General features: G+C 26.8%; 2 protein-coding genes across 2 annotated transcripts in view; one reads left to right on the top strand and one right to left on the bottom strand.

The window, feature by feature from the left end:
* Abcd1 (ATP binding cassette subfamily D) overlaps nt 1-9,549 on the top strand; it is a 35,438-nt gene extending 25,889 nt beyond the window's left edge. The window contains exons 9-10 of the mRNA XM_016072246.4: nt 1,146-1,271; nt 2,747-9,549. Coding sequence (XP_015927732.1) covers nt 1,146-1,271; nt 2,747-2,948 — 328 coding nt within the window. The 3' untranslated portion in view covers nt 2,949-9,549. The remainder of the gene's footprint in view (nt 1-1,145; nt 1,272-2,746) is intronic.
* A 1,447-nt stretch (nt 9,550-10,996) lies between these two features.
* Nucleotides 10,997-18,317, bottom strand: LOC107454892 (uncharacterized). The gene is made up of 2 exons (XM_016072236.3): nt 18,170-18,317; nt 10,997-14,823 (listed from the first exon to the last, which is right to left on the bottom strand). Exons 1-2 carry the CDS (start codon nt 18,177-18,179, stop codon nt 12,626-12,628), a joined length of 2,208 nt encoding a protein of 735 aa, XP_015927722.1. The 5' UTR covers nt 18,180-18,317; the 3' UTR covers nt 10,997-12,625.
* Nucleotides 18,318-19,219: the final 902 nt, after the last annotated feature.

Raw genomic sequence — 19,219 nt, 5'->3', positions numbered from 1 at the left:
GTTTGTCAGCTTCAAAATACTTGCAGGGTATCCGCACACCTGGAAAGTCATAGATTTCGGTATTGAACAAAATTTGTCATAAAATGTCACGATTTTAGCTATTTAAGAAGAAAAAAAACGTGAAAAGTCATGGATTTCGGTTGTCTAAAAATCTCATTTAAAAAATAGAATTTACCCCTCTCCCCCCAATTTCCGAATATCTGAATTTGTAACAAAATCCCCACTCACAGTCATATTTTATTAAAATATAAAATGTTTTTATTGTGTTCTTTAAAAATTATGGTGTGCTTTCAAAAAATAAAAGAAAAAACATATTTGCAAATTATCTTTTAAACTTCTGTGATTTCAGAATTTTTGTTATTATTTTTTATTTTATTTTACCAATTTAAAACTTTAGCTAAAGCAAGCCAGTCATTGGCGAATTTTTTTATTCCGAAATGAGAACAGAAAAATCAGGAGTATTTCTTTCCTTTCCTATGAACAAGAAAAGTATCTTTAGAATGTAATTCTGCAGAGAAAAAAAATTATTTGTTTTTGTATTTTTTTCAGCTATTTTATTACTTCAACTCTTTCTTTACTCTGTTTTTTAAATTTAAAATCTATAAATGTGAAAATGCAGAGTTTAACAGTTTTAGTTATACCTATCATTTCAATGAATGTTATTATAATGCTTTTTTAAATTTATTGTTGTGTTGTTATCGGGGAAAATAGTAACTTCGTTAGGCCATGAAAAAATCTTGGAATTAGTCATGGAAAGTCATGACTATGAAAATCTAAATTGTAGCAGATACCTTGTACTTGCTTACGTATTATTGTGATTGGTGACATTTTCAACCAGGTATTCACAAAATAAAATGTAATATTATCTGTGCTAAACTTAGATTGACATAAGTATTTAAAATACGTTATACTATAATGAAAGTCAAGAACACTTTTTATTTCATTTTGTTATGTATTTAAAAGCATTAAAAATGTCTATTTTGCTATAAGTCCCTTGAAATTACAAATTGATTTAAAAAAAAATTTAATGCAAATTTCAGTTCCTTGACAAAATTTTGTTTAAAATCATTATATGCTATGAGTTTTTCTCCTTACCCTAAACTTTATTAATCTGTATATTTGATTGTTTTTGTGTTCAATTTTAGGCCACAATTTGCTTTACTTGATGAGTGTACTAGTGCTGTTTCAATTGATGTTGAAAGTCAAATATATCAAGCTGCAAAAGATACAGAAATTTCTTTATTGACAATTACTCATAGACCTTCCTTATGGTAAGTTGTTCAAAATAGGGAATTTTAATATGTTATAACAGAGTGGGCATAGAACAGGAAAAAGTCGGAGAATTGAAATAACTATCTAGAAATTTAATTAAAATACCATAATATCCAGGGAAAATGAATTCTTTTTAATACTTTAAAGTCTAATATTTTCAACAACAAAAAATTGGTCTTGCAATAATTTTTTATGAAGAATTGTTTATTTTTGACGCTTTGATCAAAAGTAAAAATGTTTTGTAATGGATATATTATCCACGAAATTAAGGCAGAATTGAAATATAAATTATAAAATTTATGTCATTAGGTATGAAATTTAGAGAAATACAATGAACTCAGTTAGGAAAAGACTGGTAATTTTTACTATTATTATATTTTTTAGTGTTTGTGCCTGCCCTGTGTTACTAATAAGTTTTTTTTCTTTTGTTTTGATGGGATATAATCATAAAAAGATTGGTTAAAGTAATTTAAAACCAATTTCATGCTAGCTGAGCTTAAGAGTTCCCCCCAATCAAGCTCAATAGTCAAAGGCGAGGAGATGGAAAAATGCTTATTTATTTCCTGCTTGTTTTAAAATAATATACATCACAAGAATTTTTTAGCATCTTAACCCCTTAACGATTGGTTAATTTTCAAGAAAACGGTTATAAAAGTGCCTATTTTTTTATACACGTATTTGATTAGTGCTGACATCTAGTTTAAAATAAACTATCTACAATTACCTTGAAAATTTCCTGGTACTGCCTCCTGGTGTGTAAAATGAGAAATAAAATGTTTTCCAGGCTAAAGAAATTAATTCGTTTTATTCTTATTGGCACGCTACTCCAGTCCGGAAATATAACGGGAGCGAGAAATAGAGGGCAAAACCTCACCATGTCATTTTCACAGGAGCAAGAAGGAAAGGGTTAATCGGGTTTCATTAATTGAATAATCAGTAAAATTATATTTTAAAAATCTGAAAACAGACAAAATTTGCATCCTTAATTTACTTACATCCACTAACGGTGTAATTTTATTGCTTCACATTTTTGTTAAGAGATCCATAGAATTTTTAAAAATAATTAAGTACTATTTTTTCTTGTCATCTAATAATGTGGCGTTTTATTTTCTACCTTTTTTGAAAGGTAATTTCAATGCAGTCTGTCATCAAGAGTTAGTTAAGACCTAAAAACTTTTAATGATAAAAAAATTAACATAAAATCCAAGAGGGCGAGGGAAGAGACCTACAAAGGCAGTTTTTAATGAAAATTAAATGCAATTAAATCTTTCTAAATAAATTAATCATTTCTTTGTTATTTTGACCTTTAATTATTGTCAAAATTTTGTATGTTTTTTTTTCTTCACAGTTAAATATTTAATTGTGACTCCTAATGTGCATAGGTGATTTACTTTATTTTAACAAGTATTCTAAAAAGCCATATTAAGGCTAATCTTTGCCAAATATCCTTTACATAGTAGTATTTCATTTTTAGGAAATTCCACACACATTTGCTGAAGTTTGATGGAGAAGGAGGTTGGAGTTTAGAACCTCTTGATACCAATACAAGGCTTTCTTTGCGTGAAGAAAAAGAAAAGTTAGAATCATCTTTAACTGGTCTACCCCAAATGAAAAGAAGACTTAAAGAATTGTGCACTTTGCTAGGAGAAGATTCAGTTGTTATTTCAGATCTCTGAGACTAATGAGTTTATTTTTTGTGTCTCTTCAGTCATGGTAAAAAATATTTTTAAATTAAGAGGTATAGCACATTTAAAACAAAAAGAAAAGTTTTTTCCCATTTTTTGTGAAATTATGCTATTGTTAACAGTAAAAGGACACAATATCTTTATGAAAATGAAATTGTTTTTACATTTAAAGAACAAAGCTTTAACTTATTGTTACAGCTTTTTCCATTTGACATTTCAAAGCCTGAAATAGCTTTTTAGTAACTTTGACGTTTCATTAGTAGATTATTTTTAAACTAAACAAAAGTGGAATATTAAATTACTCAAGATTTTATTTTTAATTTATATTTTACATAATTTTTTAATTCTTGATTTCAAATTCAGTTTCGATAAAGGACCTAATGATTTCCTTGTGCAATCTGTTTTTCTCAATATTTTTAAATTCCCCCTGTTGCAGGCTATCCCAAAATTTTTTTGTGGTGTAAAAAAAAGTGTTTGACAAAGCTGTAAAAATTAAAGCTATAATGACATAATGGTTTTTAACTAATGAAATTGAACTACAAAATTTGTAAAAAAAATTTACTAAAGATTTAAAATTTTTAAAAGGTCCTTAGGAAAAATTGTTTTATTAGGATTTTAAAATTGTTTATTTTTTAACGAATTCTGAAACATGATCTAGCATGTTGAAAATTACTAAATCAATAAAGAAGGCTCATGTATTTTTCAAAATCATTAATTTTATGGTTTTCAGATGTGAATCTAGATAAGTTTAATAGTTAAAAAATAGAAGGAAAGTGTCTTAAAAAAGTGCTATACCCCTTAAGATACTTAAAAGTTGAAACATGTTAATGTTTTAATCAGTGGCAAGCTATAAAAAATAAACCAAACTGTGGATCTACATGATAATTTATGTGTACATAAACATTTATTTATACAATTTTCAAGACATGTTATTGTATGTTTAATCTCCTTATACACTCATATTTTGTACAAATAATGTAAATGTGAATTCTTTATTTATGAGCTTATAGTAAAAGAGTTTAGTGAAAAATTATGTTAAATGATTTTTTGAAAGCATTTTAATTTTCAGGTTTATAAACCTATTACTGTTAGCTGTTAATTTAGAAAATTAATTTATTCTCCAGTAATAAAATAATGTTTTCCATTGAAAAAAATTTTAAACAGCTTTTTAGGTTTCTATACATTCTTAAGCTGATTTGTACAAATTCAGAAAAATGTCATTTGATATAATCTTTTACTAAAATCTTCAATTATTAAATATTGATTTTAATTATGGTTTAATGACATTTGTTGCAATCCCCCAAAATTTTTTTATGTTGATGTGATATTTTATTTTCCCTTGCAGGGTAAAATTTAAACGAAATTAAATTATATAACTTATTTTAATTGCTTGAAATGAATTTAAGATTGTTATTTATGACATAATTTATTAAATTTTAAATAACAATTTTCACTGAATCGTATCGTAGCTTTCTGTATCTTTTAAAGCTGATTTTTGCTAGGATTGTATTGATTTTAACCTATTTTATTTTCTCTGGCAGGGTATAATTTTAAAGAAATTTATTATTATTTAGTAAAAATAAAGAGAACTTATTTTAATTTGATGGAAAGAATTTAAAATTTTAATTTATGATGATAATTTATTAAATTTTTAATAACAGTTTTTACTGAATCATGACTCTGTATTTTTTAAAGCTGATTTTTACTAGGATTATATTGATTATAACTAGTTTTGACCTTCCTGATGTATATCAATTAAAACCAGTTTTACAACTGAAACGTACTGTTATTATTTTTAAATATCAGTCAAATATGCTGTAATAACCGATGTTAGTACTAAGTCAACATTTTTTAAAAATTTGAACAGAATGTCAACATAAATATTTAAAAAAAAATTTTACTCCCTTTTTTTGTAATTTGTGTTGAATATAAAGATATGATTACATAAGGATGAAATACATTATGATTAAAAATGGTTTCATAGTTTATGTATTTATTATTTTTTTTTTTTGTTGTTGGTATTATTCCAATCTCAGAAAATAATTTATTCTATTAATGAAGAACTGGCACTACCTTTCTTCTGACATTATGTAAATGTTATATTTTTTACAGCTACTAATTTGTATTTTACAAATTGCACTGTTAAGTTTTCAATTTTTAACATTCTTATCAGTATATTTTATCAATAAGCCTCACAAACTTATTGTATAATGGTACTCTACTTTTAATTACAAAAAGAATTAAGAGGTAGGACTAGAAGAGGTATGAATTTTATTGGGAGAGAACTATTAAGAGGTATGACCACTTTTGAATAGTTAAAATTACTTATATCCTGTATATTGGTTAAAATCAGTTTTGTTTGGTTGAAATTATGATCTTAGCTAAAATACCATTTCATGATATTTTTACTAAGTTCGTCTAATACTTATAAGTTCTTTTACTTATCACTGCTTAAAAATTTTATATTTTTGAGTGAGGAAAAGAACTTTTGTTAAAAATAATTTTCAGTTAAACAAAAAAATTAGTTTATTAAATTTTTTAAATTAATTTTAATCTCTGAACTTATTTTAATTGGCTAATAACAAAGTCATGAGCTGCTGAAGAAAATGGTCATTCAATGAAACAGCAAAGTGCTTAATCAATCTATTTATCTCCAAAATCTGTTTTTTTTTTTTTTTTTTTTTTTTTTTTTTTTTTTTTTTTTTTTGAAGCTTGTCTCAATGTCAAACAGAAAATTGTTTTTTATTCAACTAGAAATATAACTGTAAGAGTGTTTTTCCCTTAAAATGTAGTGCAGTTTTAGATCTTGTTAATATTTGTAATTTTTGCGTTATATTTTGTAAAGTTTTCTTTAAAAACTATTTTTATGTGTTTCTTTATGAGGAGTATGCATAGTTTCTTTGAAAAAAAGCGTCAGAAATTTATTATGATAATCCTTTACCTGTAAAAAGTACTATACGTAAAACAAAATATTAAAAAGTGACAGATTTAATTTTTATCATCAACCAATAACCTTACATACTTAGTAAAAGACAATTTTTTAATATTAAATTTTTCTTTACAATAATGTGATTGCAAAATTAGAAATTTAGAGTTTTTATTTTTTAAACTAAGTTTTAACACTTTTCTGAGCTTTATTTAAAAATTAAGTGACAGGGTTGAGTAATGAGATATTTTGAAGAAATAAAGGACATGTGCTTATTTAATTGTTTAATATATGTTACTGCTGTGTAAATTATCAATTTGCTTTGCTTTTTACATAAAACAAAATACACTATACATTTTGTGTATGTAGAGGAATGTTTATTTGTATTTTATATTATTTTTATTTATGTAAAACAATGTTGTGTGTGAAAAAAGCTGTTGTATACTTAATTTAAAATAGATTGCATGCCATTAATTATATTATAGATTCACAAATAAGATTTTTTTAAATTGCTTTAGAAGTAATATTGTTTTATATTCTGATGCATGTTTTTTGCAATACTTCAGTAATAATTAAAAGTAAATTGCATTATTTCTTATTTTAGTTTGCATAAATTGAAGTTTTGTTTTGATGGGCTGTATAAGCAATATATTGCAAATTTTAAATATCCTGTTGTGTTAATATTCATTCATCAATAGTTCGACAGTCCTGGATGGACCCTGGCTTTTTCAAGAAGACGAGACCAGTCCTTCCTACTGCGTGTCACAGCCATCCAGTTTCTGGCGTTAATTTAGACAAAGAATATTTTAATCTTAGGATACTTGAATTTAAAAAATATCATTCTAATCTATGTAAAAAAAAAAATTGTTTTCACATAAAATTTTGTTTTTATTTTGCAGTTATCAGCACAAAACTTCATGAATTCAGAAACTGCTGCTAATGCCGCAGCATGATGTTAATAATTTGTTTGGTCTTGTAATTTTTTAGACACAAATTATGATGTACAAAAAGAAAATTCATTAAATAGAATTGAATACTGTTTTTATTTAGTTCAAATTTAAAATTTGTGGTACTTTACATTGAACACAAATTTGTAAACTTCTACAAATTTGCATATTTTTTTCTAAATTAAAGTTTTTATTCTGCGGTGTGATATGTAACATTACATTAAACATTTTCTGTAAAAAATACTTTGAATGTAACAATCTATATAAGTAAATTATATTTTGTTTTATTTAATATATATATAAATATTATTTTTTTTTTTGGTTAGCCTTAACAAATGAGCTTTTATGTTTATTTATGGATTCTGTTGAATGCATTATTTCAACGACGGTATCTATTGATACATATTAAAATTTGTTTTAAACAAATGTATAATTGCATATAAATGTAAACCTTGTTATTATTTTAATTGTGTACTTGTATAAATAACTAGTTATTAATTCCTTAATCTAATTTAGAATATATTTTCACTAATATACAAATATCTGACTTGAGTCAAATTTTGTCAATTCTTTTTTAATATGACTTATATTTTACATTATTCAAAGAAATCCTTTTTACACTTCTACGAATTTGCAATTCAAATCCTTAACCTTTTAAAAATAAATCATACATTATCTCCTATGTTTTCTTAATTAGTGTTATGCTTTTTTTTATAGTCAGTCTATATTAAGAACTCTCATCACTAAGTCTAAGGCCATCTGCTGTTGACAAGAATTAGTGCATTTCAAAAAAGGGGATTGACGAAAATGACTAGCCAAAATCTGTCATAAATATTGGCCTAACACCCCACCCCTACTTAAAATTAAACCTCTTAACTTAACTATTAATGTTCTAGATTAATGGTAATCTGAGTTCTTTACATAGACAGACTATACATTGCTTATTTTTTTATTCTGCTATGAATTATTTGTTTTTAAGGAGTCTTCCGTTATAACACACCCATTCCATTATTACACATTATAACAGGGAAAAATTATACAGTTTATTGACATGAAACTTTTTTCATTCATTTGTTCACCATAATAATGAATATTTTTAGACATTTTATTTTTTTGATTGAAGTATGTATTTTTAGTGAGTAAATTCTGCAAATGTACTAAAAAACATGTTTTATCAACATGTTATTACTTCTGTTCAAAATGGCAATCTATTTTGCTTCATTCCATTGAGAATTATTGAATCAAGACAAAATAGTTGAATTTATGTTTTGTAAAACCTGTATCGGTTATTATTCATGGATACAAGAAAACTATCATTGCAGGTCAACATATCAGACAATGACTTGAAAATGTTTAAAAAGTAATGAAATGAGTAAGTTATTAACTTAAAATTTAATAAATTTGAAATAAGTATAAAGAAATTTAATTGAAAAAATTACATACTTAATGCAAAAATATTTACAATGCATGAATGGAATAAGCACATTTATTTAAAATATTTGGAAATTTTGGTTTGAATTTCTTCTTTTCTTCTCAGTGCAAAAAATAAATTTTCTACATTTTTAATAGTTTGGTGTTCATCATCTGTAAATTTGTGTGAAAACAGAAAGTTACGCATTGCTTAAAATATTTTGAGGTCTTCAGCAAACGTACCAAATGTAATATAAATACATAAAATTATAATAATAAATGACATAAACAAATTATCAAGTAGTAGTTGAGCCTATTACTCCTATAAGAAGTTGAACATAATTGGCCAGAAAATGTTGCCATTTTACCTCGCCTAAAAATTTTTTTTAGCATTTTTACATACTCTAATATTTGAGTGGAAACTCTATTATATATTTCTCTTTACCTTCAATAATGCATTAAATAATTGTTAATAGTAAATAGAGCAAACAACAAAAATTCATTGTTCTAGCAACCAGAAGATGTAATTATTTGAATTGCTGAAGGTCAAAATGATATATTTCTGCCTGATTGGTTGGACATCTCTATATAATTGCATTGAAATTTTATACCTAAAATTTGTTCTTTGGGATAACGTTATGCTGAGAAGACCCCTTAAAATAGATTGTTTCACTCTTTTTTTTTTATTAGTTACTTTAAAATTTTGTACGTATAAATGCATAACATTGTTTTTAGAAATAAATGTGCTAGAGAACTTAAATGAGTTTATATTTTTTAATGCAAATTGTAGTGCGTTTAGTTACTGTTTTTTTTTTTTTTTTCAGTAAAATTATGACTGCTTGTAATAAACTCTTCTGAAAGACATGAATAACCTGAAATGTTTCGAATCTAATTTTGTAATTTTTTAGGATAAACGATGTTATAAGTGATTTTAAAGTTGCAAGAAAATCAAGCCTTTAAAATGCTTGTTTTAGTTTCAAGTCTGTTGTAATTAGTCAAAGTAATTATATAGTGCTCGAAAGTCATTTTAAATTTTCCATTTTAATAAGCTGATTGAAAATTCGAGATTATTTTAGTTTTATTTATTTATAAGTATGTATATTGTATATTTTAAGGAATTGTTTTATTTTTTCTACCGGTGTGCAATTTTATTCCCAGGTGCAAAAATTTGGTATGGATAGATAGCTTATTTGAATTGTATTTTGTAATTTACAATGTAGTGCCATTGACATGCATGTTTCCTCTCGCAAATAATTCGATGTAATATTTATTATCATTTCAAATAAATAAAGCGTCTGGGAATCTTTTACTTGTTGTGTTTTTCTAAGTCGTTTAAATCTTATGTAAGTGCTTTCTCCTTTTTATCCTTGTCAGCAAAAGTAAGTGATTTAACATCCTGTCCTTCTATTTGTATGTAGCATTATTCTCGTAATTTAGCTTTTCTGCCTGGGTAACAAATAGTTGTTTGTGAACAAAAGTTAGCAATTATTTTACAGTAAATATTGTTTAATAATAAAATGAATGAAATTCACTGTTGAATTGTAATTTTCGACTTCCAACATAAATTATATTAGACACAAACAAAATTTGTCATATTTCAAAAATGTATAGAGAAGGACCATTCAAGTTAAAATATTTACATGTGTATAATTTCTATCCTTCCTCTCAGAAATCTTTTTTTGATGTTCAAAGAGATACTGAATTAAAACAATTAAGCATGTTTTTAATCCATTCACAATTTCTCCTTAGAAACAACTCGACAAATTTTTTGCTTTAAACTTGCTCAAGCAAAGTTGCCAGAATTCAATTTTTCTTTAAGAAATGAAAAATAATGTAAATAAAAAGAATTTTTTTAAGAGACAATATGATTTTATTTAGAGGGAAAACAACGCTATATTTAATTCTTTTTTCTTAAAAAATATTCTTAGCAGCAAAATTGCCATCAATACAAATTTCAATCGATTAGATTTGAAATTCAGTCTTGGCACAAGTTCAAAAATACTTTTTTTTTTCAAACTATAATAAGATTTTCTAAGCTTTAAATTTTAGTAAACCTTCAAAGTTTAATCTAATCCAACTTATAGTTTGAGAATTTTTATCACGAAATATAATTATAAAAAAACGTTTGTTTTGATGGACTTCATAAACAGTATATACTTAGTGATCTAATTTATAAATGATAAAATGAAGGTATTCTAAGGATTTAAAAAAAAAAAGTTAAGTATAATTTAACATACATAGTCCAGTCACATGCAACCACTACCTACCATAGAAGACAGGTGGCTACACATTGCAGTGGCTTATATATAAGGGTGTCAAAGGCAATTTGAAAACCCTGCAATAAATTGGCATTATGCAGAATTTATTTGCATTCCAAAAGGACATGATCATTGGCTTTTGTACCAAGGGTGGAAGCATTTCTAAAGGAGCTAATTTTGTAAAATAAATAAATATAAATTTTGTAAAGAATTAACAATGAACTATTCTGTTTAAACTATAAATGAATCGTGCTTATTTAGTTCAATTACTATTAATTAATGATAAAAAAAATTTTAAAGTAGGGAAAATACTAGTATGCAGTAGTTATATATTATGACAGTAGTTATATATTATGCAGTAGTTATATATTATGACATTTTTTAAAAAATTTAAAAAAAAAATTGTGTCTTATATATTTAAACATAGTTGAATAAATTGTTTAAGTATCTCAGCAGTAGAATATTGATAAAATATATGTAAGAAAAAAAAGACTCAAAAACTTATTAAAGTATTTATTTCCAAATGTACAACATTTATTCTAAACTTGGAAGAAATAACTTGATAAAAATGTGACAAATGAAATGAATTTTTCATTTCTATATAAAATATAAGCTTTATTAACCAAATCTACTTCAGTTCTGCAGGAATCCAAGACCACATACAAAGTCTTGAAGCACAACACATTAACAGTAGATTGATAAGCTTCATGGAATTGTAAGAAGGCCCCTTAAAGATGTTTTTCTCACTATAAATGAAAACTTTTGATGATCATTATACACTTCTTTGTCTCACAGTCAAAAAATGACTGATGAAATTTTTAAAGCTTTACTTAAGCTTTAACTGTCTAAGAATAAAAGTAAAAAAACAGAAAAAACTTTATTTCTGCTCTAACAATAAGTTACCGATCAGTCTTCCTCGCGTCATTGGATTACAATCCCTTCATTGATCTCTGATCATCATCTGAATGCTTTATTTATTGCTTTTAATTCAATGTTTATGTTGTAACTTTTTCCAAATTTGCAATAAATTAAAAAAAAAAAATTCAAAATTTAAAAATAAGTATAAAAAATTTATATTAATCTGGTACTGTATTAGCTATTTTTTCCAGTTTCATTTATGTTACCTTTCTAGGTATATTAAAATTTTTGATTATCTGTTTCTTCCTCCTATAAATTTGCTGTAAGGTAGCTTTTAACTAAACCTGTATAAAATTATTAATATAAAATATTTTTATTACCTAATATGCAAATGAACGTAATTCGTGTTATTTTCATATTGCACATTAATATGCCTTACATTTTTTTATGATTATATATTTATGTGAATGTTACTTTCAACATAGTATTTTCTACTTTTTGTGTCCTGCTATACATAAATGGTTGTTCATAAATGTTGTACATAAAATTCACTGTTGCTCTTGTGTTGTAGCTGAAACAATGCACATTTCTGCATCTGCAAATTATCTTTTAACTCAAAATGTTTCTAAGACAAATGAATAAAAGAGAAAGAGCGGGTTCATGGATTTCTTATAAAGAAACATTAAATATGCAAACAAAACACCTTACAATAGAACTGATAAAAAATCAGTTATTTTTCTTTAATTAATCAGAATTGTCTAAAATAAGAAATATTTTTAATAAGATTCAGTTTTTGTTCAAAATGCTCTAATTTTAAAAAAAATCTTGGAATCTTTTTTGAAATCTTTTGATTAAATTTTTCCTTTTTTTTCATTCAAATTTTTCTTTCTTTATAGATATTTTTTGAAACTTTTCCTTATTTTTAAAAATTCTATTTACTTATTTAATAGCTTTCACTATTAATAGTTATTTCTCTTTTAGCTATTATTGTATGATATTCAAATTAAATTTATATTAACTTTTTGGAATTTAAATCTACGTTGTCAAATTTTGATAGATAATTATGTTTGACTAAACATAATTTTTACAATAAAGTATACACAGTATGTTGGGATTGGAGGAAAATAAGGATTTTTGAAGCTAATTTTGGAGATGCAGGAGAAATTCTGCTAATCAGTCAATTCTGCAAGGTTAAAAGTGTTTGAATTCTATGTGCAAATTTGGAAAAATAAAACAACAATTTATCATTTTTGTTTTAAACAAATTTGTTTAAACATCAAACAGTATGATTTCATAACCCTTCAAACGCCAATCAAAGTCAATTAAACCTTTAAAGTTAGGATTATTGTAACTTTCAACAAAAAGATCTAGTACGTGGAATAAAGCTCTTCTTTGATTTTTTTTGGGGTAAATTCCACTTCGAAATTTCTTGGTAATTAATGTATACTTCAATTTATCGACTATTTCTTTGGACAGAGGAAAAAACCATTCTAGCAAACTTCTAACTTTATCCCATTTTGGAAGTATCAGTAATGCCTCTAAAATTGAATTAATACCTCTCCTGGAAAGCAACAATTTATACTTATATTGGTTTGATTTCACAATGTCAGGGAGACACCAATTTAATAGCCTTGTTGCAAAGATCAAATTATGTGCTTCTACTATATGCCCCACTTCTTTTAAAAGTAACTTTTTCAAGATCTTAATCTTGGGGGAGGGAAGAGATATGTGATTTAAAAAGTTTTCAAAAATGTCCCACCCATATTTATCAAGAGAACTTAATCTGAACACTAACTTTTCGAAATATAATATATTATCTTCACTGACAAATCCATTTATGAATTGATTTACTTCCGTTTCGGAATCAAAACACCAGCTCAAAAAACGATCAGCATGGCCAAAATCACCTAACTGAATTAAAGAAATAAATATTTCATTTAAATTTAATTGACTTTTCTTAAAATTTTGAATTTCACTTAGAGATTGAAATCCCCAATTCAAAAACTGCTCAGTTGCATTATAATTAAGTTTGCACATGCAATCACAACAGTAGTCATTTGCATAGGTGACCATAACATGTTGCTTGAAAGTATTGATGTCACTCTCTGACATTTCCTTTGATAACAAAGCATTAGCAAACCTTAACTTACTTTCCTGTATAAGGCGTTTAAGGTTAGACTGAATTAAATTAGTCACAAATCTATTTCTTTCTATTGGAGAATCGTTGTTCAAAATAATGCATATTGTTGGAATTTCCCCGGCCAATAGCAATGTCGATAGCATAAATAATCTGGCCTTAGGCTTACTGTTTATGATAGAGAGGAAATGATTCTGAAATTGTAAAGGACTATAATGCCAAATTGCCCTGAACTGTTCCTCTGTTAACCTTCCACCTTTTGTTTCCGAAACAAGATCTTTCATAATAGATGCGTAAGTATCAATATGAATATAGCTCATTAACTTAAACATTGCAGGCACCAAAAATCTCTGAAACGGCCAGTAGAAACACAAACTTAAAAATAATATCTTCGAGTGGCAATTAATAATTTGTCTCCCTTTTTCAGGGTCGCTAGCTGGTTCCTGCGCCAGTAAAAACCACAGCATATCAGTGTGTACATCGTAGGTTTGGTGCTGAGTATATTTATGGCGTTTAATTTTCCCAGTTAGTTTAGTCACCCAGTTTTCTATATTCACATATTTTTCATGATCTGATAGTTTAAACCAGAAATATTTAAAAGCAAATGGATTTCCAATATAAATTGATAATAATATCAGATTTTCATAAATACCAAGGTCAGGATTATATATATTATACGGATCAAAAAGCAAAATCTTTGTTAACAAATGAGGCAACACATTATTCTGAACAGCAGCCCAATATGCTAGTATGTGAGTTTTATAGAGTATACTCAAAGTATTGAGTTGCATAGTTTTTGCAGATGGTGCTTTCTCCCATAAATCTAAAATATCTTCTTCGAGGCAGTACTTGCAAGCTAATTTATAAAAATAATCCAAATCTTTTCTTGTCACAGCATTGATAATCAGCTCTTTGAGTGATTTGACTTGATCAAGGACACCTTCCATAGTCCAATAGAGCAAGCCTCCCTTTTTATAAAGATCATAAAACCTACAATACTCTTTTCTATTATGTTCAGTGGACCATCGAAACTGCAATCCTATAGGCATCATACATTGAGTTACATTAAGTTTTAATGACTCGGGCAAAATTAACTCATTTAGTTTTTTAAGCGCTCTTTCTTCCAATCTGGAATACGCTAACTCAAAGTGCACACCCGCTTCGTGTATATTTTGGCGATGACATTGTTGAATTTGATGTTGCGTCGCCATGAGTTCATTCATACCAGCTGCTTCCCATAGTTTGATGGCTATGGAAACTGAAGCTATGTTCATCAAGGAAGGTGGCTCAGATAAAAAATAAAAGTAACTTTCTCTATCGAGTGGAATTCCTGAAACATAGAATTAACAGTGTAAGAAAAGATAGTTATCTCTGCACTTGAATACTTAAAAATAATACTGTAAAAAAAAGAACAAAATAATTAGCAGTTTTTCACTGGTGATGATAATCGTTTATTCATTTATTATTTCTTTGGGAGTTAACTAAGGAGTAGAAGAGGGAATAGTTTACTAACAGTATATTTTTACTCAAATGAGCTCAATTAAGTAAAAAAAAATTTTAGTTCTTAAAAGTTTCACATTAATAAATTTTAACTGAATATATTTTATTTTATAGAACACATTCAACAACTTAATCATATAGGTTTCACAGTTACCGATGTTAAATTTAGTAGACTTGTAGCTTTGAAAACAATCCAGAAGACAAGGAAACTATTTAAATAAATTATGTGGACTTGGGTCATTTTTTTTTGTGCAGATTTTCTAATGAAATTAATCACAACAGCAAATTACCTTTGTGACAAAGATGATGAAATTGCCTTTCCAAATTTAAATAAAAAAGGGTAACTTTGTAGATATTTTTTTGATTTACCTAATTATTACTTTGATTTGACTTTTATGACATAAAAAATAAATAAATAAAAAAGTTTGCAAAACTTATCGCTTCCGCACGGCTAACCGAAAAAGTACCATATTTTCTAATAAAACTACAGAAATAAAGGAAAGATTTCAAAATCGTAATCTACTGCAGTATAATCATGGAGTATTTGCAATTTCTGGGCCACGAACCGTGAGAAACTAATAAAAAAATATCACAGAGGATGACCAATGAGGGACATTTCCGTATCGTGATCTGTGGAGCCAACTACAATCGCAAAGTGCCAAATAGATTTTTAAATTGCAAATTTAAAAAACAAAAACACATAGATGTTTGCTCAGAGGTGGCTACGAGTTATACCTTTCAAATTGGTCCCTTTCTGTGATTTTTTTTCAGTTTCTTCAAGTATAATTTTTTCATGAGGGGTATTCAAAAAATTCAAAATTGAAGTGAGGTTAAATTTAAAATTAGGGTCTGATACTAATGCTTTATAGATATTTAAATAGACATAGGTTATATTAAAATAAATAATAAAAAAATAGCTAAATATATAAAGTGTTCATTTTCAAACACTGTTTTTCAAGGACTTTAAAAATCTTGTTTTTTCCTTTCCGTCTATTACTCTTAATGTGATTACCTTATAAGAAAGAAAAAAATAATTATTAATTGGGCCTAGCTAAATTTTTTCTTTAAATTACTACAGATGTTTTTTCAAATCAAAACTCTCAAGCATTTTCCGATGTTAAACTTCAAATCTAAAAGCTTAAAATTCTAAACGGTATTTATATAAGAGAAAACATTTTATTATTTAGAATAATTATTTATTTAAAATTTCTTTACAACTCTATTTCAATTAAAATAACACTGACTTCAAAATAATTTGTTTCATTTCATTTATTTGTTTCACTTTTACTTTTCTAAATAACTCAAATATTTTAATTTCATATACCTGACGTAAAAGTATTTAAAGCAGAGCAAATTTTCAGGTGTAAACTTGAAATTCTGTTATTATAATAAGGTATATTATAATATTGCATAGTTATTACTTTTCTCATTGAAAACAAATTTATTTCATTCTTCTTAATCATATGTTTAAAGTTAATGCTCATGTAAAATTTAGTATCTTTTTGTACTTAATAACAGTTACTTTGCAAGAAATATAAAAATATAGTGATAATAAAAATTTAAAGGAACTAATTTAATACCTTTACACTTAAAATAAATTTACACTTGAAATCTAATAAAGTTTCAACCTAATACATACACTACATAATTGAAATAATTTTAAATTTACCTTCGAATAAATAAAAATAAAAAAAAATTGAGGGTGTTTTTTGAATTGATTAGAAAGCTCATTTAAAATAAATAAATCATTTTCATAACAAAGCATCATGACTCAAATGTAGAACGGAAATTATTAATAAAAATTGAATAAAAAGTTAAAGGAAATACATTAATGTATGAAAAAATATTCCACTAAATTAAAATATATTTAAATAACATACTAAAGGTTCTGAAAACAACTAGAAAAATTGAACAATTTTCGAGCACATCTTACATAAAAATTCCTAAGTAAATGTTGAGAAGAAATGCGATTTGAGAGTTACCTCCTTTTTAAACTTTAAGTTATGACTACTCTTGGAGCACCCTACATCCACAATAATAGTAGTTACATCTTATTTCGATCTCAAATAGGCAGCCCCGAAATTCAAGGAAATTTTTCGAGTGAAGCATTTATTATCAAATTCCAACAAACAAGTTTTTATTCTGACCTATAGATATCCTTCATGGATATCAAGAAAATGATAGAAAAAGCAGGGCAATTTGAAGCAGTGAATTTTTTCCCATAGTAAAAAAGAATCGGCTGTGTAAGTAATGACAGGGAGTGGGCGGGATACCTTGGTTTCACCATGTGGTAAAATGATTTTTAACGTGTTATTTATCTAAGAAAAACTTTAAAGGAAGCATAAGTTTTTTTTACAAGCAAAAATTTAAAAAAATGACTAGCTTGAGAAAATATTAAAATTTTTTATTTACAATGGGGGTTTTGAACCTCCTAAGCCACTCCCTTGCCTACGTCCTTGAGTTTCTTGCATGGTGCTGTCTGGAAGTTGCCAAGACTTGGCGATTATTCTGTCATAGATCATGATAAGGAAATATCCACCCCTGCCTAAATTTACATATTACCTTCCTGCCTTTTATAGCCCACCCCTGGGCAAACATCTACAAATATACTTAAAATAAAAACTGCAAGTTTAAAATGCATTCGGAGATTACCTTTGACATGACAGAAAGGATACAGAAATATCCTCCAAATTAAAACTCAAATATTTTTTGTTCAATGCTGAAGATTGGTGATTGAACATTCACAGCTCATTTCTTAGTTGCAATCTGAGCTGTTTCTAAACTAATCTTTGTAATATCTTTTATATATTTACATTCTTAACTCTTTAGTGCTTTGCAAGGAGGGAAAGATCTTTTGCGATCTAAGCTAAAATAATCGGCCACTTTGGGGGTAGCAACAAAAAAATTTCACTGAAGCAATTGTAGTTGACAAATCAAGATACGAATATATCCTAAACTCATATTAGAATTAAATAGAAACCAACTATAAAAAATGATCTTACTTTCCTCTCTTATTGGTTAGGAAACAGAAATTAAAATTATAGAAAACTTTGTAACAACGAAAATTTAATTTCGAACAGACATTTTATATTTCGTTCAAATGAATCCTAAATATCGGTAATATCCTATATTCAAACTAGAATAAAATAGAAACCAACTATAAAAAATGGTCTTACTTTCCTCCATAATTGGCTGGAAACAAATATTAAAATTATAGAAAATTTTGTAACTACGAAAATTTAATTCAGAACAGACATTTTATATTTAGGTCAATTACGAGCATTGAACCTGATTACGAAATACTTTGGTGGTTATTGTGAGATCATCCGTTTTAGTAGACATTTTATACTTGCTTGCAACTTACAAATTTTATCCTTGGCTTTAGCGAGAAAATGTGCAAGCTCTAAGCAAACATTTTGATTTTGGTATGTACTTGTTGCCTATTTAAGGGACTTTCCCGTTTAGATTAAGATCAATAGTTTCTACTGTTGTCGTTCGAATATTCTTCATTAGCAAATGAAATATTAAACTTGAAAAGTTGAAACAGGATCATACTTACTTGTTTGCAATTCTTTGTTTCTGTTTGTACGAGCTATTGAGTTGTATAACGTTATTTGTATTTTATTATAATTTCATTTATATTTAATTATTCAGTTTTGGATTTAATTTGATTTGAAAGTAAAACTCATCACATAATTAGTTCTTTTACCAATTGAAATTGCGTTGAAATTATTTTGTCATACGAAGTTTTATTGACTTGGGTATATAAAAGATCTCCCCGGTCTTAGTTTTGTACCTGAAATTAATTCACGTTTATAAACCATGGATAAAGTTATAGTAGTAGGTGTAGGGGTCCTTGTAGCTGTTGGAACTGCATTATATTATTTACTCACTAATGAAAAGGAAGAACCCATGAGACGTAGAAGTGGTCCTGGTGCAAGACATTCGACCCAACGGTCTAGGTCGCCACCAATCTCCTATTCCGATGTTAAACATGAACCGTGTCGAAAGCGCAAGTCTGTTTCTGTTCCATCTAAGGAGAACACCTCAAATTCTGTTCCCAGTTCATCTAAGGAGAACATCTCAAAATCTGTTCCTGATTCATCTAAGGAGAACACCTCAAAATCTGTTCCTAATTCATCTAAGGAGAACATGTCGGAAACTTATTGCCCATCAGAACCTGATAAAGAGTCTGGGAAAAACTTTGAAATACATAGATCTCTCAG

The sequence above is a fragment of the Parasteatoda tepidariorum genome, chromosome 8, assembly GCF_982258835.1.
Source record: "Parasteatoda tepidariorum strain Cologne lab strain chromosome 8, Ptep-v5.0, whole genome shotgun sequence".
Lineage (NCBI taxonomy): Eukaryota > Metazoa > Arthropoda > Arachnida > Araneae > Theridiidae > Parasteatoda > Parasteatoda tepidariorum.
This window is presented reverse-complemented; position numbering and strand designations above follow the sequence as displayed.